This window comes from Entelurus aequoreus, linkage group LG04 (assembly GCF_033978785.1).
Source record: "Entelurus aequoreus isolate RoL-2023_Sb linkage group LG04, RoL_Eaeq_v1.1, whole genome shotgun sequence".
In the NCBI taxonomy this organism is placed as follows: domain Eukaryota; kingdom Metazoa; phylum Chordata; class Actinopteri; order Syngnathiformes; family Syngnathidae; genus Entelurus; species Entelurus aequoreus.
In genome coordinates this window covers 41,794,611-41,819,839 of record NC_084734.1, presented here as the reverse complement: position 1 = coordinate 41,819,839, position 25,229 = coordinate 41,794,611, and the positions used below count along the sequence as shown (strand labels likewise).

The following is a 25,229-nucleotide window of genomic DNA, read 5'->3' as shown; positions in this document are numbered from 1 at the left end:
TCTAAGGTGCGCGCCTGTGCAATTGCGCACTGCTCAAGCGTCCTCTGCGCACGGCAAATCTATGCCACGCACAAAATTAAATAGAAAAATAAGCGCATAACAATTTTCGACACACGGACACGACAGAGAAAACAGTTTTCGTCATCATTGTTCAAATATTGTAACGTCTGTCGAGACGCTTTGAGGACATGAATTCCATCCATCACTTTACTGAGCAAAACTCTTTATTGTCGGCCATAAACACATCACCAAAACATTAGTAAAAAAAATGATATCTAGCAAAAGTGGTCATTTTCTGCAGTACAAACCAGACCAAAAGCAACTTTGTTATATCAACAGCAGCCGCTCGCTCTTTCTCACTTGCGCCAACACATGCACATATGGCACTTAGCCAGTGATGCGTTTACAGCCACACAAAAAGTCGGACAACTCCAACACCACACATAAAGTGTCATTCCAGGTCGTTACACTATGATTTACCAATCAAATGTGTGCTTATTCTAGTGTCATTTATTAGGAATCTTCATTTATAAATATTAACCATGAAATGCTGTTAGTATATTAAATAAATACTAATAAAAAGATATTTTTTATAAACAGGAAGTTGCAGGAATGTACACATGATCCCCTGCTTACATCTCATTGTGCAACATGTGAATGTTTTAATGGGAACTAAATGCAATGTCTGAAAGGGCTACAAATTATTTCCAAAGCAGGACCTCCACCCAGACAAACAACCCAGGTAACACCTGACGTTAACGTAACGTTCCCTTATGGTTCTCTTTTGGTTATGCAAGATGAGAACGTTCTAAGAACCTTCTAAGAACGTTCTTAGAACATATCAAAAAAGTAAGTTTTTGATATGTTCTAAGAACGTTCTAAGAACGGTCTTAGAACATATTAAAAACAATGTTTTTTTTTTCTATATGTTCTAAGAACGTTCTTAGAACATTCTTAAAACGTTCTCATCTATATACCAAATATAATTTGCCTGCAATGGAAACAGCAACTGTTAGGCTTTTATAAGTGTTTTTTTTCGCAAATTTACTTTTTATACAGTATGTTGTAACGTTTCCCTAACTTTCTGCGAAAGTGTTTTGTTTTGTGAACAATCTGACGCCGGCTGAGTCAAGGCTGCACGCACAGTAGGTGGCGGTAATGCACACACAAGGTTGCTTGCCAACCGCTAAAAATCAAAAGAAGAAGAAGAAGGAGAAGAAGAAGAATTCTGCACGCATGCACAATTGAAGCTGCTCCGTGAGACGAAGGATGAAGGCTAACTACTTCCAGAATCCCGATTTTGAAGCAATTTGGTGCGCCATCCATTTATCACAAGTAAGTGTAGAAAGAGTTAAATACGAAGCACGTTTTTGTAAAACAATTTCCAACCTACATGAATAATTTCAGACCATTTTACGGTTTTAGCGTTATGTATAAATGCGCGCCATGCGCCGGCGCTAACTAGCATACATTTCTCGTGCAGGTTGGCTGTTATAAAGTTTCCAAACTGACCAAAGACCAACGAATGACTTCTGAAGAAGGGTGGATTTATCTGTAGCCTAGTTAAACAATAATTTGCCCCGTCAGTGATATGGTTTGAATGCTTCCTGAACTTTCCGTGAACGTTATAGTTCTGTGTGTGCGATAATAGGGCAACCCATTTTCCTTGGGGTTTTTTTTTTATAGAATAAACACAATATGAAGAAGTTTCAACAGAGGGCTTATAAGCGTAGATGGGCTGCCACAACTAGGCATTTGAAGAAGCAATGCCCACAGTCAACTTTAGAATTAGAGAGTGATGATAGCGAGCAAGAGAATGACACGACATCAACTCCAGAAACAGTGAGTACATGGATGCTGCAGAGATTGCTTCCTGCAGTGCCGCGGGTGCTGACAATGCCACCTACAGTGGCCCTGATAGTGATGAGCCTGATGAAAATGATGCTGATTGGAGACTAATCGACCATCATGTCACCTTGTCATCTGAGGAGGTACACACGCATGCGAGTCCTTTCGGCAGAACGCCTCAGAACCAGTGCCATCAAACTGGACGAAGATGAAACGGGCCATAGCATATTCATGGGGATACTGCATGAATTTAGAACAGATCAATAACCAGTAGTAAGTATAGAAGGTCTGCTTGGAGCATGTCTAACCAGAAAAGTGTGTGCAGACTAAGAATAACTGACTATCTGTATCAGGATTCATAAATAACTCTTTGATGCAGTATTGAAATGGTAATATTATCTGATTGTTTTCCAGATGGCTCCTTCTTTTGTGGTCGTTGAGTTCCTTGGTGAACGTTCAGTTGCTGTTGTCCCAACCAAATGGACAGAAGATGATGGAAAGGTTATTACTTTTTCTGAAAAGTACTGTGGATAGGCATAATATTGTAGCTTATTATTAATTATTATGTCATTCATCATGATTATTTTATCTTCAGAATACCTTCTGCTATTGGCCAAGGCCAAATCCTAACCACTCCAGAATCCGTAAAGCTGAGATTCCTGACAAACAATACCGGGAGAAGCTGCCAATTCGGGTTTTCTGGAAAACATTGACTGGTAAGGGAATATTGTCTAAGTCATATCATGTATATTTTAAAAAACATAAGTTAAATTCATCTTGAGTCATTGGCATACTTTGAAATTTTGCAGAAGACTTTGAAAAGGCCCTTCAATACGAAAAACAAGCTGAAATGTTTTCGAGCCCAGAAGAAGAAGTGTTAGCCAAACGGAGCCACATCACCCCTGAACGTTATAGAAACGATGAGGAAGATGTGTTTGAAGCTGACGGTATAGTCACTTTTCAAAGACTGTTTACTTACAATACTCAAACACTACTTAGTGGTGCATACATTTTTTTGTCTTCGTTGGTTTAGATGAAGAGGAAATTCGGCCAAAAAAGAAGTGCAGAAAAGAGAAAACACAGATCTTCGTCCAGGCACCCCCACTGCCAGAGCTCCCAAACTTTAACTTTCAAATCTCAAGCAAGTACCAGACCAGTTCAGCCAGTACCAGCCAATACCAGACCACTCCAAGGCATCCAAGCCGACCTCACAGCCCAGCGAGAAGCAGCACTTCCAGGCTCAGTCCAGACAGCAATGCATCCAGCTCAAGCCAGTACCAGACCACTCCAGTCAGTACGAGTCAGTACCAGACCGCTCCAAGAAGCAGCAGCAATGCCCTTGACAGTGAACGTTAGTTGGCTATTTAACTGTTGATAAGTGGTGTTAAACAGGCTGTTACAACGGGCAGTAATACGAATTACCTCTTTGACTTTTGTTGTCTTTGCAGTTTTCCAGTTGAACATGAAAGTTCAAAATATACTTGAGAACCAGGGGGAAATTATGCGCATGCTGAGAGGGCTGGCAGCACAGTCTGTGGGGCCAGAATCTGTGGATGTTCAAGATCTCATTGATAAGCCTTTCGAGACTCTTGAGCAGCTGAAGGCCTTCTGTGAACGGCTCGACACTGATCTTCTGCTCAGAAAGCAGCTGGTAATTACTTTTAATTCCCCACTGCAAAAATATCTTGCTCAGTTATCAAAAAACAATTTCTAATCAAGTACAATATTGTTGTTTATTTATTTGTATAGGTGAAAGCTCTTACTGCTCTTGGTGAGCAGAATTTGGCAGACACGGTGAGGACAATGCTGAGGAAAATTGCCACAAACAAAATCCTGGAGCAGCTTGGCCTCCGTGGAAAGTCAGGAAAAGTGGCGTTTGAGGACTTGCCCCTTTACAGAATAATAAATAGTAAGTGTTAATAATAGGTTTGCATCTTTGAGCATATGTTGCATGTATGCTCACAAGGTCGATCTAGCTGTTATTATTACAGTATTTATTCTAAAGGGAATTCTAAATTGTGCTGGTGATTGCAGAGGCATGCAGGGGTGTTTACAAGCAGACGACCACAGCTGAAGTGGATTGTGAGCTTGGAGAGGTCCTGAAACTGGCCACTTTTCGAAAGGGAGGTTCAAAATTTGAGGTACGGAGAAGAGAAGATATCCCAATTTTGAATTACATTTTATTGAAGTTCCACTGCATGTCTTTTGAATTTGCAATTATAACTACTTGCAGGAGAAGAGGAGGAATTAAGAGGGAGGACAAAAAAGGAAAAAGAAACAAGCAAAAGAACAGAGTGAGATGAGAGGTAAATGATAAAGTAATTATGCCAATGTTTTAATTCAATTCAATTAATCTACATTCCAGTGCTGTCTTTGTTGTATTTGTGATAATTATTTACTTCCAGGATTTGGGTTTCCCTGCTTTGGCTGCTGCCCCCGCAACCCGACCTCGGATAAGCGGAAGAAGATGGATGGATGGATGGATGGATTTACTTCCAGGAAGAGAACCAAGAAGGGGCAGGATACACTGACGCGCACGACCAAGACCACTGCATTCCATTCCATTTATAAGTGATACATGGGTTATATGTCAAAGCGCTTTGAGTACCTTGAAGGTAGAAAAGCACTATACAAGTGTATATACTTGTATAGCGCTTTTCTACCTTCAAGGTACTCAAAGCGCAATTGACAGTATTTCCACATTCACCCATTCACACACACATTCACACACTGATGGAGGGACCTGCCATGCAAGGCGCTAACCAGCACCCATCAGGAGCAAGGGTGAAGTGTCTTGCCCAAGGACACAAAGGACGTGCCTAGGATGGAAGAAGGTGGGGATTGAACCCCAGTAACCAGCAACCCTCCGATTGCTGGCACGGCCACTCTACCATCTTCGCCACGCCGTCCCCATTTTTGTATTATATCACTAATAAAGAATTATTTCTGTTGAAATCGCTATCACAAATAAATAATTAATTCTGTTGAAATTTCTGTTTGAGTGTTATTCCTGACAATATAGCATAAAAACAGATGTAAATAGTATGTTCCTAAACAGTTCCCTAAACGTTCTAGCCAAACGTTCTTGGCTAACGTTCTGCTAACCAAGCAAGAACTCCACAACCAAACGTTCTTTGAACGTTATAAACGAACGTTCCCAGAACAATGCCACAACGTTCTCCTAACGTTCACATAACATTCCCTTGTTACCTGGGAATACAAGTACGCAGTTCATGAAAAACAATATTTGTTGTTATTGTCATTGTAAGTGGGTCTAAACACTTATATTATAAATGGAAATGACTGCTGTCATTTGATTATAATAATAAGAGAATGTTGTCTGTCTATCTGTGTTGGCCCTAGCTGCGATGGGTGGGGACTTGTCCAGGGTGTACCCCGCCTTCCGCCCGAATGCAGCTGAGATAGGCTCCAGCACCCCGAAAGGGACAAGCGGTATAAAATGGATGTATGGATGGAGATGTAAGTTGTTATTTAGTCAGGTTTGAGCCAGGTGTGCTGCTGGTGTAGCCACAGTGTGCACGTCTGATGTTGCTCACATGGGCTCCACTCAATGCTCACGGACTTTTTGCGTTTGCTCACACATGAACAATTAGAGGGAACATTGCTTGACAGAGTGTGTACCTTCAGTGCTGAATGATGAGCAGAGGCAGAGTTAATCCTTCAGTGGTGGAGGGAAAGTAGCATTGGAGTTGTCTCTGTCTCTCTTTACTAGCTACGTCGAAGCATGTTGCTTATGTAGCTTGTTTAAGCAGATTTGAATTGCTGTTTTGGGCAGTAGAGGGGATCTTTGATCCAAAGCACAATTTACATTTAACTAAAATGTTATTTTCTTTGTGCTCGACAAAAGAAAAGTAGTGAAAATATCTCCAACAAACTCGACTGCAGCTCCGCCATGATCAGACGCGCCCCCCTCCTCTCTCTCTTTCCTCCCCACACTCACTCACACACACACAGAGCGCAGGTCTCTCTTCTCCGGTTTGTGACACAAGAAGAATCAGCGCTCCGATAAAACACACTTTATACTACATTAAAAGTAACGTCAAATAACGCAGTAACGCATCATGTAGTAACGGTAACTGAGTTACTGAATATAAAAAATAACGCGTTAGATTACTAGTTACCGCCGAAACTAACGGCGTTACAGTAACGCGTTACAAAACGCGTTAGTCCCAACACTGGTCACGGGTCATGAGGCTGAGTACACACCTCAATCACATACTGTAGACAAAAGAGCATTCGCAACTTTGGACAATTTAGTCTCCAATTAGCCATGCATTTGTGTAAGAAAAAACACCTACGCCAGCACAGGGAAACATGCAAACTCCACACAAAGATGTTCCAATGGAGCTCCTGGTCATGGGGCTGACATGCTAACCATTCGGCCACCATGCTGACCTAAATTTTAACCCCAGAGCATTTAAATTACTGCTCAGTGTTGGAATATTAACATTATTTGTAATCCGAGTTAATAACCTGACAATGTTTTTTTTTCATATATCAAATACTCCTTTATGTCTGCAAAGTGACACCGATCAAGACAACACACAGTGTGTGTATAAATGTGTGTGTGTGTGTGTGTACAAGCTCGACAATGTTACAAAGGACAGATGGTGGGCTTCACTTTCAGCCCCGCCTACAGCCCTGCCACGACTATAAAAGCAACAATAACATTGAAAGCAACGCAAGCACATGCGCACGCACGCACGCACGCACGCACGCGCGCGCGCACACACACACACACACACACACACACACACACACACACACACACACACACACACACACACACACACACACACACACACACACACACACACACACACACACACACACACACACACACACACAGACACACACACACAGACAGATGGGTGAACCCTAAAGATATGTTTTTTTGTTTTGATTTGCAGCCCGATTCACTTCCCACAGTAGTCCAGTTAGGTTCGGAATGGTGTGGAAGTTGTACCAGACCAAATGGCTAAATTCTAATTTCATTTTTTGTAACTTTACTGTTGCATCATCTTGATAAGGGGACTTAACGGGTGGGGATTGAAAAAACTACACACCAATGATTAGATGTACAGAGAAAAGTTAATACATATCTAACTTTTGAAAATAAAGATGAAATACCTATGGATTAAACAATATTAAAATATCAACAAAGATCAATCAATCAATGTTTATTTATATAGCCCTAAATCACAAGTGTCTCAAAGGGCTGTACAAGCCACAACGACATCCTCTGTACAGAGCCCACATACGATAATACATTTGAATAGTTTTTTTTTTTTTAAACATATGTTATAAATATTATTTGATCAAATTTAAAAACTTAAAACTTTACTTAATCCTAAATGCCATGTGAAATGTAGTACTTTAACATGAAATCTATTTTTCTTTAAATAATGAAAAACATTCATATTAAATGTAATATTTAATTTTGAATGTTGATGCGGACAGTACATATAATTACAACATTTTGTAAATAAACTTAATTATGGAAGACATTTAATGTTCTTCATTTTTTTTGTCGATGGCTCTCATACAATTTGTTTTTGTTAGTGTAGACATATGTATAATATGATATATTAAATTGTGCAATATTGAATGATTTAGTTCCATCAAGTTCCAGGTTTGAGCACCTGCTGTTTTTTTTAAGAACTGCGCACTTTCTACGACAGCGTTTTTAAAATTTTTACTTTGAAAGCCAGACTAATCTTCCTGGTTTGAACAATTAGCGGCACAGTGTGAAGAGGCTGATCCAGGACAAGCCGTTTCAACCCATATTACTTTTATCACTGTATGTCAACAGCACATTGGGGATTAAGACGTGTGACGGGACCCCCCGTGGAGAGGACGCACGCAACCCCAGCAGGAGTCTGCTAATCTTAAAAGAACAAGCAGTTAGTAATGCTGGCTAATAACGATAAAAAAAGATCAGCCTACGTTTGGGCAAGAAGGACAGAATATTTTGTATAAATGACGGTATACATGACGCATATATGTAGAAGCAGTCAGTAAGTGTTTATTTAAAAAACATATTTTCAATATAATAAACTTTATTTGGCTTTAAAACTGTAACAGCCATTAAAATAGCAGTAAAAAACAACAGAGAGTGTAACAAATATAAATATTAAGTAGCAGAAAAGGCTCAGTGACATCAAGAATAACATACCCAACGAGGCGCTTGATGCTGAGGTGAAGGACGATTACGTCGCAGTTTCTTTGTTGGGGCTGGAAATGACTTCAAGTAACAAGTCAAAACTTTTTTTTGTATAAAGAAAACATGTCGTCTTCATTGTGAATTAAGGCAAAGTGTTTCAACACTAAAAGAGCACATGATATCAAATGTTTACACTGATAAAAGTGCAAAACCAAATATATATATATATAAATATATATATTTATAAAATAAAACCCACACCAAACATCCCTGGAGGAAACTTCACCAGCCGTTTCATAAGGTACACCTGCAACAAATACAAGAAAAGTATTTAACACTAATAATAACATTGATTAAATTGCATCACGTACACAAACAGTGTTTCCCTCACATTATTGTATTTCTTGCGACATGCCACAAACAAATGTGGACTGCCACGAATATATATTTGGGGCAAACTGTTGATGGCGGTAAAGATCATATAATCCTGCTCCGAATTTCCATGCGGTCCGCATTTAAAAGGGAAAGACAGGAAGTGTTTTTTATGTCATGGGTTTACTCCGTAATCAAATACAAGCAGTCTTGAAAAGGTGATGTACAGTAATCGCCACAGGAGGTCCGGACATGCAGGACAACTCCACAAGCCCGGGGAGTGTGCAGTACCACCACCATGAAAGGCGAGGTGTGGAAGTCTGCAGAACAATTCCAAAAGCGAACAGACCGCCTTTCACTAGTGAGCATGACAGAAAGACAGAAGTCTTCCGTCCTTTGGTAACACTTCGTCTTCCAGGTGATATTCGTGAACCAGGGATGTTCAAAAAAGAGGGCCGGAGAACATTTGTGGACTCGTTTTTTTTATCGACCTGTGGTACATTGTAGAAATAAAACAGAAATAAACTGCAAAAATAGGGCAAAAAGGCCTAATGTAAAGAGAAAAAGTTGACATGTGGATACTAACTTACTGCTCGATTGATTGACTTCTGACCATTGGCCCAGACCGAATCACCATGAAACATTTTCCCAAGGTGTTATTAGCGTACTTGCTGCCTACAGTGCAACGCACACAAACTTGCAGTTTCCTTAAAAACTTCTGCTTTGCTAGCAGGCAAAGGGTGTGAGGCTCAAGAATTCTGAAAACGTATGTCACTCAAATACAGATGAATGCAGAGAGAAAAATAAAAAACTTCGGCCTCTTGCGGTTATTTATTGCACTAATTAAAACCTCCATGTCGATTCGATGACGATTAATCGAGCAACCCTAATTTGGAGCAATGTTCACAGACGGACTCCAATATTTGGCTTATTAGTTTGCCGTTGCAGGATAGTGATGGTGGTTTGGGTTGAGGAGAGACTTGTTAGAGGTTGGATGCCGGAAAATGTCAGATGCGTTGCAACAGTCAGCCTTAAAGGGGAACTGTACTTTTTTGGAATTTTGCCTATTGTGTGAATGTGAGTGTGAATGTTGTCTGTCTATCTGTGATGGCCCTGAAATGAGGTGGCAACTTGTCCAGGGTGTACCCCGCCTTTCGGCCGAATGCAGCTGGATAGGCTCCAGGAAGGAGGTTTCCTACTTCCATCCAAGCACAACAGCTGCTCATGTGCTTAAGACAAAGCAAGAAATGCTAAAGCTGCCTACTCATAAGCTCATACATGATGTCCCAACGAGGTGGAACTCCACTTATGATATGTTGGAGCAGCAGGCAGCTATATACTCTGCATTGACCCACAAGACCCTGAAGACAAATGTCAAAGACATCATCAACCTGTCTGATGATGATGTGAGAGTGGCAGAGGAGGTCCTCCAGGTGCTTAAACCCCTCAAAACTGTTACATCTCTACTGAGCACTGAAACTTCACCATCTGTGTCAATGATCCTGCCACTGAAAACAAAGATTCTACAATCCATGGCTCCAAGTGTGGAAGACGCGGCATCACTCCAGATGTCAGGCTTTATTTCACTATCTATGTTTCAAGGAAGATGATGTGCCTTCTTATGTTGCACTTTAAGTTGTTTTTTATTAATGGTCATTGGTCCAAGTTTAAAGAAAGGAGAAATGCTTTTTTATGTTGCACTGTTTTTCATTAATTATGTTAAAAGGAAAATAAAAATGCATGTCAAGTTGATCAACAGATTGTATTATTCTCCAGTGCAAACACAGTACTGAAATGTAGGCCAAAAGGGCATTAATGGGAGCTTTAAAAAAAGAAAGAAGAAAAAAATAAGTAACTAAATAGTTACTTTTCACAGTAACACATTACTTTTTGGTGTAAGTAACTGAGTTACCCCGCTACCCAAAAATTAAAAAAAACAACAGAAAAACAAAAACCAAAACAAACCAAAACAAAATAATACCGATAGTAAAAAAAAAGGTAAAATAAAAAAAGAATATCAACAGATAATACATAAATAAAGCTGACTTTTATCTACAAGTTAGAACGCTTTTTTTTAAAAAAAAATACATAGGTCGTCATGTCTTCAATAGTAATTGTGGACAATAGCAAAAAAAAAAAAAGAGTGCAGTTCCCCTTTACCGCATTGCGGCAGCTAGATGATTTTTTTCCGATGTGCACGTCATGCAACACGCGTTTACTAGACAAGTCGGTGTGGTATGCGGTCGTGATCTAGGGGTATGGCAGCGGTGTCGAGACCGACAGGATGTGAGACTGAAGAGAGAGGGGAGGAGTGCAGGTGTGTTTTTGGGTTAAAATACGTGCCGGTTGCGGGTCTGTTGATCACATTTTGAGTGGGGGCGGCATTGATGTCATATTAATACTTTTTTTTCTAATATTGTCGGGATCGAGTCCCAAAGACCACCTGGTCAATCGTGATCGATGGGTTGGCGACCCCTGATGTAAAGCGTGTTAACATTGTGGCAGCATTATAGGAAGTTTGTGTTCTGGTAGGAAATAAACTTAGTTTTGAGTTAAACACTCAGATATAAAATTGCCTGTACATTACGAATATTGGAAATTATTATAACATATTTACATCCCGTAACACAGTCTTAGTCTTTTGCTATTGTCTCGTGTCATTTGCAGCTAAAAGATTTGCTAAATATCTTTTTTATAACTTAAAATCTGCCCAGACTATGAATGACTTGGTGCCTCAACAGAAATACGTTAACCAAAATATTAAAAAGAGTCATCAAGTGTGATACAACACATATTGCAAGCACAATGACAAACATTGTTAAATTGACAAGGTGTACCTAATGAAATGGCTGTCCTGGGATCGTACTCGCTCAGGAGAGACAGGAATCAAGATGCTGGTTGACGTCCGTCTCCTGCACCCTGGCCTGACACACGGGACAGTTGACCATCACCACAATAGAAGAAGAGGACGACGAAGAGGAGGAGAATGCCGATGAGGAGGCGGAGCTAGCTTGTGGTGCCGAAGGCGTTAGTGTCTTCTTTGAGTCAATTGACTTGAGCTTCTTGTTGAAGAGGTCAAAAATGCTGGAAGAGTCCTCCAGCGGCCTCTTTTTGGACCGTGGCATCTCGCTGGCAGCAGTGCTAGTGCTCGGGACCGACAAGGGACATTTGGGACGCTGTGTAGATGATGTGCTGACGCGATCATTGTTGTTATTAGAAGCGACAGAAGTCAGATTAGTTTGTGAGTCTGCGAGGGACAAACGTCTTGCTGACTTGTTGAACAGGTCCTCGATTGACGGCTGCGTGGCACTTTTATCAGAACCACAAGAAGGTTTGGAGATTCTCATAGGCGAGCCGTTGATGCTGACAAACACTCTGGTGTTACCTACAGACTTCTTGGGGGCTGTCTTTTGGCCCAGCAATGGAAACGGTCCTACTCCTGTCTTGTTGTGAAGACTTTTCGGAGAGAAGGGAGGTGGGAGGGGTTTACTGACACAGGTTGAAGGCGCAGATGGAGAAGGGCCTGAAGATGTGGCCAGCTTCCCACCGAGGACTAAGCCTTTGCCACTGAATGGGATGATGTCCCGAATATCCTGAGAGACAAACCCTGACAGAGGGACACAACACATTAGTGTTATTAATAGGGCTGTCAACATTAATGCATTGTGACACATGTGATTAATATAAATAAATTATCGCGTTATCAGAAATGTATGACGATTAACCCGGAAGACGCGCGTATTTATTACACGGTCTGTGATTGCGATGAAGGGCGGCCAACTTTGCTTCAAAACAGAACTTTGGATAGAACTAAGGTAACTAAATGGTATTGCAGCAACAAACGTTTTTATCATCAGCGCACATCAAGTTTAAAATACCATCTTAACGTGAAACACATACTCGAGGATAGTGTTGCCACTCCTCTTGGCGACTTTTTTGTAAACAGCTACAAGTGACAAATCTAGTGACTTTACCCGGTGATATTAGACCAGTGGTTCTTAACCTGGGTTCGATCGAACCCCAGGGGTTCGGTGAGTCAGCATCAGGGGTTCGGTGGAGCCTCCGCCGCGGACGTCAAGACACACCTGACTCATCGTGTAAATAAAAACTTCTCCCTATCGTCGTATTATGGATACGGCAACAGCAAAAGTCACACTGGTTTTCAGGTGTGTAATTTGTTGTGAGTTCATGCACTGTGTTGGTTTTGTTCTTTGAACAAAGTGATGTTCATGCATGGTTCATTTTGAGCACCAGTAAAAAAACATAAAACTTTGTCTTGAATTTGAAAAAAACCCAAACATTTTATTTTTCACTAAAGAAGGGTTCGGTGAATGCGCATATGAAACCGGTGGGGTTCGGTACCTCCAACAAGGTTAAGAACCACTGTATTAGACTCTTGTGTCTTGGAGACTTGATTATGTCTTGGAGACTCTGAAGTGAAAGCAAGCAGCAGTTTACGTCCTCAGCGAGCAGTGACGGCTGCTGCCAATAGCAAAATGAATGGTAGCTACAACCACAACAAGCAGAGGAGAACGCTAAGCTGGCAAAGTTTACTGATTCAACGTTGTCAACAAAAGTAGCACAGTTAAATTAAAAACATATTCCCTTGCTAAACGGACAGCCACCGCACGAGGACATCTAACATCTTTGAAGACCAATTCCTGCAAGAAGATGTCATTCATACCACCGCAGCTGATTCGTCGTACAATACCTTGAAGAGGCACAATTACAGCAAGGATAAACCAACTGCACTACACACATAAGAGCATCAACTTGCAACTACAGACTGAATGTGAATTTATTTTGCTTCCTGGAGACATATGTAAGTAATCACAATGAGCTGGGGTCGCATTGTACCAAAAAAAATAAATTAGCATTGTCACCTGAAAAAGGTAAACAAACTTGTTTGTTTGAACAACTGTTTAAACTAAAAGAGAGTAAATGGTGCACTATGTTAAGTTGTTTATGAGTGTGTTTACTATATTATCGATTAGTAAATGTACCTGTAAAGATTTTCAAAATGTGCACTTAATTTTTACTATACTCATTTTCACCAAGTTTGAGTTTCATTAATAACATGAGTCCAGGTGCCAGGCATCAAAACTGTATATTCCCTTTTTTTTTTGCTTGATAATATTTGTGTTTGTATTCAACCAATTCCGAAATGAATACGATCAATTTTTCAAAAGGAACATTAAGATTAAAATCTTGATGATTTGGTCCCTCAGGAGGAGAAGTTGAAGAATGTGTCATCAATAGTTGCAGGATCACTTGTGTGATGACTAACGCCTATTGCTGACCTAATGTTGTGTCTGTGTAAATTAAGAAAAAGTATAGCGGGCCTTTTCAGCGATGCAGTTTACCAGCAAACCAGCACAAACGCAGCACAAATGATTGGGACTGGTTTGGGGAGGTTTTGACATGGTTAAGGACTGTTTATATTTAATAACAACTTATTTACATGTCAATAACATAAAACGTTAATTATTTAAAAACTACAATAGTTAGACCAAAAATGCAACACAAACGAATTACACTATTTCAACAGAGTTTGGTAGGAGTAGGGGGGAAACTTTGCATAGGTCTTGCAGTTCAGTAAAACATTTCAAAATAATGTTCCTGTATGACATTTTAAATCCCAAATTGCATTTGTACCCAAATATTGGGGTATTTTCTTCATCAAATTTTATTTATGCAAGCAAATAATAACCCGTGATTAATGATGATTGATCACAGGTTTAGTGAATGATTAATTTCATTCATCCATCCCATTTTCTACCGCTTGTCCCGTTCAGGGTCGCGGGGGGTGCTGGAGCCTATCTCGGCTGCATTCGGGCGGAAGGCGGGGTACACCCTAGACAAGTCGCCATCTCATCGTAGGGCCAACACAGGTAGACAGACAACATTCACAATTATATTAAATGTAATTGATTAAAAGTACAATTTGTTTATAAAAACACATAGACACCCCAGTCTTAGGAAGTCTATACTTTTTTTTTTGGCACACATTGCAAAATAAAAGGATGCAGGGGCTTTGTGATATGTTAACCTTTGTGATAAAAAAACAAAAAAACAAAATGTTTAATTTAAGCAATCTTCTATTTTACACACACAAAACAAAAAGCAATTTCTGAGAGCCAAATTTAATTAAACTAAAATGGGGACATCTCTTTGTTTTACTTGTTTTTACTGTACTATGTTTGAAAATGTTACGCCTGTACTGGCTCACTTGCACTGGCTTCCTGTGCACCTAAGATGCTACTTTAAGGTTTTACTACTTACGTATAAAATACTACATGGTCAAGCTCCTGCCTATCTTGCCGATTGTATTGTACCATATGTCCCGGCAAGAAATCTGCGTTCAAAGAACTCCGGCTTATTAGTGATTCCCAGAGCCCAAAAAAAGTCTGCGGGCTATAGAGCGTTTTCTATTCGGGCTCCAATACTATGGAATGCCCTCCCGGTAAAAGTTAGAGATGCTACCTCAGTAGAAGCATTTAAGTCTCATCTTAAAACTCATTTGTATACTCTAGCCTTTAAATAGACTCCCTTTTTAGACCAGTTGATCTGCCGTTTCTTTTCTTTTCTTTTCTACTCTGCTCCCAACCCGGGGTGGACCGCTAGCCTGTCCATCGGATGGGGACATCTCTACGCTGCTGACCTGTCTCCGCTCGGGATGGTTCCTGCTGGCCCCACTATGGACTGGACTTTCGCTGATGTGTTGGACTTTCACAATATTATGTCAGACCCACTCGACATCCATTGCTTTCGGTCTCCCCTAGAGAGGGGGGGGTGTTACCCACATATGCGGTCCTCTCCAAGGTTTCTCATAGTCATTCACATTGACGTCCCACTGGGGTGAGTTTTCCTTGCCCGTATGTGGGCTCTGTACCAAAGATGTCGTTGTGGCTTGTACAGCCCTTTGAGACACTTGTGATTTAGGGCTATATAAATAAACATTGATTGATTGATTGAAAATGTCATACTGTTCTAAGTACGTGTAACTGCAGCCTTCAACCTATTTCAGAGGAATTTCAGAGATACGCGTTTAAGAAACATTGTAAAGAGACAGACCAATTATATTATTGTGTGTACTATTTGTAGCTTGAGTATAATTTACATTTCACTTGAAGCTGTTATACATTTAATAGGTAGTTGAGCTCATAGGACTAGATAGTACAATCCCTCAGATTAATCAGCAGTTAGTGTTGAGTGGGGGGTGGGGGGTTAGGGGCAAAAGCTTCACTGGGGTCTTCAGGTGGGCACCCTCCTTCACTGGTGTTTCGTTGATAGGCCCACGACACCTCCGGAGGGCTCAACGGCGACATCTGGCGTCCCAGGTGTGTCCCCCTCTGCCTTTACCCCTAGATGTCATTTAGCAGCCCAGTTTGGGTCCTTTCTCTTGAACCATATCCATCTGCTACTTTGTTCAGCAGCATCCGACAGCGATTTGACAGCCCGCCGGAAGGCCTGACCTCTCAATCCCATTCCTTTGAGGAGCTTGGTTGTGGACGTAGCAACGAAGCCTCTGCACCTGACTTCAACTGGAAGCACTCCGGCACGCCAGCCGCGCTGCTCTGCCTCGGCTGCTATGTCCGCATACCTCAGTTGTTTGCGCTCATATGCTTCACCAACTGCTGCTTCCCGTGGTACAGTTAGTTCAACAATGAACACAGTCTTCTGGGAGGTTGACCACAAGACCAGGTCCGGCCTGAAGCTGGTTGTAATGATTTCAGGCGGGAAGATGAGTTTGTGGTCCAAGTCAACCTGCATTTTCCAGTCCCGGGCAGAGTCCAGAAGGGTTGCCTCCACTCTTGCAAATGGTTTTGGTGGGAGTTGTCCTGCTCTTACAAACTGAGTGGTGATTGAGTGATTAGGGATTGGGGGAGGGAGGGCCTTATTGTTATTTCTCCTTTCCTCCAGGGTGATCGCCAGCTGTCTTAAGACCTGGTTGTGCCTCCAGGTGTAGCGGCCTTGAGACAAACTGATTTTGCAGCCAGTGAGGATGTGACGGAGTGTTGCAGGGGTTTGACAGAGTGCACAAGAAGGATCTTCTCCAAACCATTGGTTTAAGTTCTTGGGTGTGGGAAGAACATCATAGGTGGCTCTGATGATGAAGCTGATTTGGCTCCCTTCCATTTCCCAAAGATCCTTCAATGTGAGCTTACGATGCTCCAGGTTTTCCCAGCAGTCCACTGTCCCTGTTTGGACTGTGCCACTGCTGTTGCACATCTGTCTGCCTCCTCTTGTTGTCGAACCTGATCAACCACCAGCTTTCTCCTCTGGGCTGATGTTGCCTTGTGCCATGTGGGTCGACTAGCCCCAAGTCCAAACCCACCTCTTCCGTGCTGCACTTGTCCCACTATGTCTCCATGCCTGAGAGCAGATTTGGCTTGTTGTACGGCCTCAGATGGGATCCATTTCCTCCCGGTTGTCAGTCTGGGAGCAACCGCTCGGATCACCTCATCTTGAGACTCAGTCAGTGTCATGCTCAGCCTCACCTTGGTGCATTTAAACTTCTCCGTGAGGCTAGAGATGGGCAGTTCCAGGGCACCATGACCATATAGGCCGATGTTATGAGGCACCGTGGAAGGCCAAGCCACTTCTTGATGTATGCACTGACTGTTCTCTCCAGCTTCTCGACTTTGGACATGGGGATCTCATAGACCGTTAGTGGCCACATCAAACGGGGGAGCAATCCAAACTGTAGGCACCACAGTTTCAACTTGCCAGGAAGTAAGGTCTTGTCAATGCGGGCAAGGCCTTTGATGGTTTCTTCCCTCAGCTGATTGCTCTGGTCCGAGTCTTTGAGACTTGCGTTGTACAATCGCCCTAGACTCTTGACTGGCAGCTCTGACACCAACGGAATGGGAGTATCCTCGATGTAGAACCTCTGGTCCGTGAGTTTCCCCTTGACGATAGATATGCTCCTGGACTTGCTGGGTTTAAACTTCATCCGTGCCCATGTAATGTTGGCATGAAGCTTTCCCAGCAGATGTTTAGTGCATGCAATGGTTGAGGTCAAGGTGGTCATGTCGTCCATGTAGGCACGGATGGGAGGTAGACGCTGTCCCCCTTTCAGACGTTCTCCACCCACAACCCATTTGGAAGCTCGAATTATCACTTCCATTGCCATGGTGAAGGCTAGAGGGGAGATGGTACATCCAGCCATTATTCCCACCTCCAGAGATTGCCATGATGTTGTGTATTCTGTTGTTTTGACACAAAATTGCAGATCACAGAAGTAGTTTTTCACGAGGTTTGTGATGGTATTTGGGATGTGGAAGAAGTTGAAGGCTGTCCAGATGAGAGAATGAGGGACGGATCCAAAAGCATTGGCTAGGTCTAGGAATAAGACGTGCAGGTCTCTTCCTTCCCTCTTGGCAGATTGGATTTGGTGCCATATCATGCCTGTATGCTCCAAGCAGCCTGAGAAACCAGGTATTCCAGCTTTCTGCACGGATGTATCAATCAAGCTGTTTTGCTTCAGGTACGTTGTCATCCTTTTAGCAACGATGCTAAAGAAGACCTTCCCTTCAACGTTTACCAGGTTGATCTGCCGGAATTGATCGATGTTTGAGGCATCTTTTTCCTTTGGGATTAACACTCCCCCAGCTCTGCGCCACACTCTTGGGATGGTTTGCTTCGTCCACATCACCTTCATCTGCCTCCACAGAAAGCGTAAGACATTTGGGGAATTTTTGTACAGCTGATATGGAACTCCATTTGGTCCTGGAGCTGAAGCTGCCCTTGATTTCCTCACTGCTTCCTCAACCTCGCTCCACCTTGGGGGACTGTCGTCCAGCTGGTGTTCTGGTTGAGGTATTGGTGGCATGTCTGATGGTATCTCTCTCTGTTCGAATCTTTGACTGTCTGTGTGAGTGGTTTTCAGGTGGTCTTCCAGTTCCCTCTTTGACACCTTAAGTGATCCACTCTTTTCCTTTGTGAAGAGGCCTTTCACAAATCTGAAAGGGTCCTTGTAGAAGGATGTTCTCGCCCTTTCCTTCCTCTTGCGTCGAGTCCTGAGGTTTTCAGCTCTCCGCAATCTTCCCAGGTGTCCCTTCAGGTCTGTTTGCAGGAGGTCAATGCCCACTCTTTCCTCCAGTGAGGCTCTCTTCCATTCCTTCCTCACCAGTCGTTCGATTTCCTTTTGCCTTCTGGACTTTGGAGGGGTTGTTGATGGCATGTCCTTTTTCCCTGTCACGTGTGTTCCGAATCTTTCTGCTCCATAGGAGTAGATCAGATCTCCCATCTTCTCTAGTTTCTTCTCCACCGTTCCTTTGAATCGGTCCAGGATCTTGATCAGGTCGATTATTCCCCACTCTTTCTTGCTGCTGGACTTTGGCCACTTCACATGAGGTCTGTGGCCTTGCATGTTCTTCTCCAAAGCAGGTTGCATGTGGCTTGGTTCCACAATCTCTGATGTAGTGCTTGAATTACTTTCAGCCTCTGGGGTATTGATGCTCGGTGGACTGTGGGTTAAATCCTGCCGCTGAGCTTCACTCGCCTGACTTGACCTTTCTCTCAAAAGATAGAGATCAATGCGAGGTCCAGGCTTCGTTTTCTTCAAGCACTTCATCCGCCCTTGATGTATTTTAAGGCCTCTGATGGGTGTTATTTTGGACCAGCCACAGCTGCATACTTGGCGCTCTTGTCCTTCAGCTGATGTTACTTGTTCTGTGCTGATTATCTGTTTCGTCGTCGTGTTCAATCCAGGGTCATTTGCCGGGTGTTCAGCCGATGAGTCTTCTTCCGCCCCCGCTCTCGCAGACTCTAGGGGTATTTTTCTCTTTGGGCGTGCCGTAGCAATGAGGGGTGGCCTTTGTCTACTTATTAAGCGACAGAGCCTGCCATCATGGATAGCTAGTCCATGACAGCCCCGTCGGGGTCTTTCCCTCCTGTCACCTGTCTTTCCAAGCTGTCACAAGGTCTTTCCCTAGTTGTCAGCTGCCCTTTCACAGCAGTCACTGGATTTCTCCAGTTTATCAGTTGAGCTCATAGGACTAGATAGTACAATCCCTCAGATTAATCAGCAGTTAGTGTTGAGTGGGGGGTGGGGGGTTAGGGGCAAAAGCTTCACTGGGGTCTTCAGGTGGGCACCCTCCTTCACTGGTATTTCGTTGATAGGCCCACGACACCTCTGGAGGGCTCAACGGCGACATCTGGCGTCCCAGGTGTTCCCCCCTCTGCCTTTACCCCTAGATGTCATTTAGCAGCCCAGTTTGGGTCCTTTCTCTTGAACCATATCCATCTGCTACTTTGTTCAGCAGCATCCGACAGCGATTTGACAGCCCGCCGGAAGGCCTGACCTCTCAATCCCATTCCTTTGAGGAGCTTGGTTGTGGACGTAGCAACGAAGCCTCTGCACCCGACTTCAACTGGAAGCACTCCGGCACGCCAGCCGCGCTGCTCTGCCTCGGCTGCTATGTCCGCATACCTCAGTTGTTTGCGCTCATATGCTTCACCAACTGCTGCTTCCCATGGTACAGTTAGCTCAACAATGAACACAGTCTTCTGGGAGGTTGACCACAAGACCAGGTCCGGCCTGAAGCTGGTTGTAATGATTTCAGGCGGGAAGATGAGTTTGTGGTCCAAGTCAACCTGCATTTTCCAGTCCCGGGCAGAGTCCAGAAGGGTTGCCTCCACTCTTGCAGATGGTTTTGGTGGGAGTTGTCCTGCTCTTACAAACTGAGTGGTGATTGAGTGATTAGGGATTGGGGGAGGGAGGGCCTTGTTGTTATTTCTCCTTTCCTCCAGGGTGATCGCCAGCTGTCTTAAGACCTGGTTGTGCCTCCAGGTGTAGCGGCCTTGAGACAAACTGATTTTGCAGCCAGTGAGGATGTGACGGAGTGACCGACAAGGGACATTTGTGACGGTATAATTGTGTCATGTCCTTTTTGTCTTTTTGTTGTTAAAATTAGTATATTTCAGACATGGTTGTAAATGGTGATTCACATTTAAACTGTAATTAATCTGAAATGACAATCATTTGACAGCCCGAATAACATGACAGCAGATTAACGTTATAAATAAAGTCTTCTTACCTGAAGGCTTTTCTTTGGCAGGTGTCTTTCTGTCTTGTTTAGCCTCCTTCTTGCCTTTGTTCTTGCCGTACCCCTCAGGCTCCTTAACCTTGATGTAGGTACCCCCACACGTCCTCTGGTGGTCCCCCCACCAAGGGTCCACAGATGAAGGGGCCCGATTCATGGCCCTCTTTACGTAGCCGAAGTAAGGCTTGCGCTTCTGGCAGGGCCCGTTACAACGCCACCAGTGCTGGCGGTACACATCCACCTCATCGTTGAAGCTGTGGTACACCTGGGAAGATAGGGCAGGGTGGACATTTTAAGACTTGATACTAGAGGTGGGAATCTTTGGGCACCTCACAATTCAATTACAATTTGATTATAAATTGACTATTTATACATCTATAGTTATTATATTGTTAATTTATTGTAAATCAGTTTATATAGTCTACATGTCTTACATGTATTTGTTAATAATGTCCATATTGTCCACAAGGCTCCTGTCATTTCCGGTCCTTGGATGTTTGCGCGCACAGAAAAAGACTAGATATGTGACAAGTGTAGCTGCCCGAATGTGAAAAAAAAATTAAGTCCCTACTTGGCAAGCAGGCATCCTTGATTTAAATGTCTTGCCTTTTAAACCCACAGGATGTTCAGACACTTTGGCTCTAGTCGCCATAAACTTGCGGCTCAAATACGTGTGTCGCCTATGTACTACGTCTATCTATGGCTGAAAATGACACCAGCCTGTGGCCGCACTGTATGATTGTTATTCTCCTGACTTACTAATCTAGTTGCTAATTTCCTTTTCGTAGCTGGGTACTCTCCGCTGTAATACAGTTCCTATCATTTAGCTTTATGTTGAAATGTACAAAGAATGTATTCTTTTCTAGTTTAAATACATCACATTCAAGCTAGCTGAGCGCTGCAGTTAGCATAGCTTGTCCTCTTCTCCTCCCTCCTCCGTGTGTGTCTGCACAAACCTAGCTGACACACAATGCTAAAAGAATGTTAGCTTATGGTTCTCCCATGATTAGTTAGAACCAAACCTATAACTAATGTTTAGAGCAGTGTTTCATTACCTTTTTGACCTCTGGGCCTAACTTTTCTATTAAAGAGGGGCCCACTCAAATAATAATACTGAATTATTAATTTGACTGTAGATTTTAATCGTATTCAATAATTACATATAACCTACTGACAGTTTAACAGGATAAACATTGTCAAATGATATGAAACCATGAACCATAAAACCAAAGGAAGGGACTCATGAAAACTGATTTAAAAAAATGTATAGACAAAATCCAAAACCAGTGAAGTTGGCACATTGTTTAAATCGTAAATAAAAACAGAATACAATGATTTGTAAATCCTTTTCAACTTATATTCAATTGAATACACTGCAAAGACAAGATATTTAATGTTCAAACTGAGAAACATAATTTTTTTTTGCAAATAATCATTACCGTAACTTAGAATTTAATGGCAGCAACACATTGCAAAAAAGTTGGCACAGGGGCATTTTTACCACTGTGTTACATGGCTTTTCCTTTTAACAACACTCAGTAAACGTTTGGCAACTGAGGAGACCAATTTTTGAAGCTTTTCAGCAGGAATTATTTTACATTCTTGCTTGATGTACAGCTTAAGTTGTTCAACAGTCAGAAGTCTCCGTTGTTGTATTTTACGCTTCATAATACACCACACATTTTCAATGGGAGACAGGTTTGGACTACAGGCAGGCCAGTCTAGTACCCGCACTCTTTCACTATGAAGCCACGCTTCGAAGACCACAGAACACTTTCCCACTTTGCATCAGTCCATCTTAGATGAGCTCGGGCCCAGCGAAGCCGGCGCCGTTTGTAGGTGTTGTTGATAAATGGCTTTTGCTTGGCATAGTAGAGTTTAACTTGCACTCACAGATGTAGCAATCAACAGTAGTTACTGACAGTGGTTTTCTGAAGTGTTCCTAAGCCAATGTGGTGATATCCTTTACACACTGTCGCTTTTTGATGCAGTACCGCCTGAGGGATCGAAGGTCACGGCCTTGCCGCTTACGTGCAGTGATTTCTCCAGATTCTCTGAACCTTTTAATTATATTACAGACCATAAATGGTGAAATCCCTTGCAATTGCTTGTTGAAAAACGTGGTTCTTAAACTGTTGGACAATTTGCTCACGCATTTGTTCACAAAGTGGTGACCCTCGCCTGAACAAAACTCAGACGCTGTGTCATGTGTTTACCTCGCACAAGATGCTGTAATCGATGGCTCTCCAGTGTTGATTGCGAACCTTCACATCCCATACTTCTCCTATTTTCATGTTGTGGGAAAAGTAATATAAAAGCTTTCCACAATTTTATGTCCAAAAACTAACGGGGAAGCGCCGCAATCACGCAGCATTAGCTCAAAGTTAGTAGCAGCCGTGGCGCCTTGTAGTCAGGTGAGTGCCTTTTGACCAAACATTAAAGAGATTACCTGAAACCGGGTTGGCCATACTCTCTTTATACACGACTCAAGTTGGATATTGTCATTACTGCCACAAGTGATGAAAAATTGTACTGCTGGCCCATTCGGACCACAGCTGAGAAATATACTTTTTGACGGCCCCTTAAAGTGCGATTGAGGGCCAACAATGGGCCGCAGGCCTATAGTTAAGAAACACTGTTTTAGAGAACAATAGTATTATTACTGCATTTTAGAACTGTCTATATTATGTAAATATACGATATTTGGACATTTGTCCATCGATTCATGAATCGCCACGGAGTATCAATCATTTTTCCCTAACTCTACTTGGTACAATGATCTCTAAGAAGGTGGCGGGATAAGACACTCACTGTGATGTTTGTCCCGCTGTCTATGTTGATGCGTTTCATGTGCTTGCAGAATTCGGGCCCGTGGCCGTCACGGTCTCGGTTGTTGTGGGTTACAAACAGGAGAGCGTGGATCATCTCATGGAGGAGAGTCTGTGAGGACAAAGTAAAACGCTTTAGGCTTTACTGGACTCCGGCTTCCTCCCACCTCCAAAGACATGCACCTGGGGATAGGTTGATTGGCAACACTAAATTGGCCCTAGTGTGTGAATGTGAGTGTGAATGTTGTCTGTCTATCTGTGTTGGCCATTCACCCCGAATGCAGCTGAGATAGGCTCCAGCACCCCCGCGACCCCAAAAGGGACAAGCGGTAGAAAATGGATGGATGGATTCAAGCAATCAAAGAGTCCCGCTTACCTCCACCAGGTCTTTCCTGGGTCTGAGCTTGAGTAGAGGTTCACTGAGCCTGATAGAACAAAGTCCACCACGGCCCTCATACGAACACACGCCGGCACACCTGAAACAGAGCAGGAGATATTGACGTGCAGGTTAGTAACGACTAGGAAGCTACAGACACAAATATATGACAGCATTCACAGTTCCGAATATTAAGCTTGATATCGATACTGTTGACATTTGGATCGTCCCACCCACTCCGAGACTGGCTGCGGCTGCTATGATATGCTGCGATTTCTTACAGTTGCTAAACACTTACAGTGTCATCCTAGGGCTCCATTTAACCTCCACACCGTTGAGTTTTCCCCAGAAGAACCTGTTGTTGAACTGCAGGAACATGGCCCTGACATCCGGAGTGGGGTCCAGCGTCTCCCAGGACGGATCCACGATGGACAGAGGCCTCTCGGGCTGCACACTGCGCTCCCAGTGCATAAGCGCGCCGCCACTGACTTCAACTTTCCGTTTCTTGGCATGTTGTCCAAAGTCGTTAGATGACAAAACAGGCGCCTCGTACTCGCTGTTAAACTGCTCTTGAAGATGAAGGGCGAGTAAGTAGTCGTTATCCATCACATAAACGCTGACTGTGGTTAGCTTCTTCTTGCTAACCGGCCAACAACTCTAGTCTGTACCGGCCTGCCAGAAGAGACACCCATACAACAACACCGATAGCGTCTGTCAGATGTATGCTCCGGGGGCATACCGTATTTATGTCCAGATTTAAAATAAAAACTACGTCGCTATGATGTGTTTACAAAACAACAGTTGCCACCAGCGCACAGTAAATTACCCTGTTAGAGTGCACCCCGCCCAAACACTTCCGGTGTTTGTTTCAAAATATAAGTCGTTAAAAACAAACAAGAAGGGCGGCATTTATCATCATTCAACATGTATTAAAGAACCTAATTTAGTTACTTGTCTATATTGTATACGAGTTGAACTACTGTTCATCTCCCTCGACGTAAATGAATACGTTGTAAACATTGGACTTTATTTTGCAGTTAGTACAAACACTTCCGGCCTAATCTTGCCGGAAGATTATTTGGCAATTGGCAAGTGACAGAGATTTAAAATTGTACATCAACTATACATATGTAACCTATTTTTATGGGCTTGCCTCTTTATGATGTTAAGTTCCTGTTATAAGCTGTTTTACAGTATATGCCTTGAGCTCTTATTTAGAAGGCGCCAAGAGCGGAAGTGATGACATGGTGTAGTGGAGCGGAGGTTTTTGAAAGAAGGTAAACAAAGTGGTCTTCGTGTAAACTGGAGCCTCCGTGTTTGTTACTTTGTAGTTTTATACAGTATAGGCGACATTTATAAACCCTCGGTTACATTCCTCCCCTCCTACAAAAAGAAACGTCCTCGTTTCAACACCATAACAGAATAAGTACAAAATAACAAACACGGAGGCTCCAGTTTACACGAGGACCACTTTATTTACCTTCTTTCAAAAGCCTCCGCTCCACTACACCATGTCATCACTTCCGCTCTTGGCGCCTTCCAAATAAGAGCTCAAGGCATATACTGTAAAA

At 42.8% G+C, this 25,229-nt stretch overlaps 2 protein-coding genes across 3 annotated transcripts; one reads left to right on the top strand and one right to left on the bottom strand.

The window, feature by feature from the left end:
* Nucleotides 1-1,197: 1,197 nt before the first annotated feature.
* On the top strand, nucleotides 1,198-4,425 carry LOC133647849 (uncharacterized). Of its 2 annotated transcripts, none has more exons than XM_062043565.1 (10): nucleotides 1,198-1,335; nucleotides 2,263-2,349; nucleotides 2,444-2,564; nucleotides 2,658-2,795; nucleotides 2,882-3,199; nucleotides 3,297-3,499; nucleotides 3,598-3,757; nucleotides 3,883-3,989; nucleotides 4,082-4,154; nucleotides 4,254-4,425. In XM_062043565.1, exons 1-9 carry the CDS (start codon nucleotides 1,270-1,272, stop codon nucleotides 4,097-4,099), a joined length of 1,218 nt encoding a protein of 405 aa, XP_061899549.1. In that variant the 5' UTR covers nucleotides 1,198-1,269; the 3' UTR covers nucleotides 4,100-4,154; nucleotides 4,254-4,425. The 2 variants fall into 2 exon arrangements, with proteins under 2 accessions (XP_061899549.1, XP_061899550.1); XM_062043566.1 differs by having other exon boundaries at nucleotides 1,256-1,335; nucleotides 1,484-2,349.
* A 3,454-nt stretch (nucleotides 4,426-7,879) lies between these two features.
* On the bottom strand, nucleotides 7,880-24,640 carry sprtn (SprT-like N-terminal domain). The gene is made up of 6 exons (XM_062044910.1): nucleotides 23,957-24,640; nucleotides 23,659-23,758; nucleotides 23,266-23,394; nucleotides 20,449-20,719; nucleotides 11,242-12,011; nucleotides 7,880-8,339 (listed from the first exon to the last, which is right to left on the bottom strand). The coding sequence occupies exons 1-5, from the start codon at nucleotides 24,262-24,264 to the stop codon at nucleotides 11,275-11,277; spliced, it is 1,545 nt and encodes a 514-aa protein (XP_061900894.1). The 5' UTR covers nucleotides 24,265-24,640; the 3' UTR covers nucleotides 7,880-8,339; nucleotides 11,242-11,274.
* Nucleotides 24,641-25,229: the final 589 nt, after the last annotated feature.

What these genes read in the sequence shown, in the direction of transcription:
- LOC133647849 (XM_062043565.1), top strand. Translation starts at nt 1,270, where the DNA reads ATGAAGGCTAACTACTTCCAGAATCCCGATTTTGAAGCAATTTGGTGC. An exon ending in GCGCCATCCATTTATCACAA is followed by an intron (nt 1,336 to 2,262) that starts GTAAGTGTAGAA and finishes ATTGTTTTCCAG; the next exon opens with ATGGCTCCTTCTTTTGTGGT. An exon ending in AGATGTGTTTGAAGCTGACG is followed by an intron (nt 2,796 to 2,881) that starts GTATAGTCACTT and finishes TCGTTGGTTTAG; the next exon opens with ATGAAGAGGAAATTCGGCCA.
- sprtn (XM_062044910.1), bottom strand. Translation starts at nt 24,264, where the DNA reads ATGGATAACGACTACTTACTCGCCCTTCATCTTCAAGAGCAGTTTAAC. An exon ending in TGGAGCCCTAGGATGACACT is followed by an intron (nt 23,759 to 23,956) that starts GTAAGTGTTTAG and finishes GCTCTGTTTCAG; the next exon opens with GTGTGCCGGCGTGTGTTCGT. An exon ending in CCAGGAAAGACCTGGTGGAG is followed by an intron (nt 23,395 to 23,658) that starts GTAAGCGGGACT and finishes TTGTCCTCACAG; the next exon opens with ACTCTCCTCCATGAGATGAT.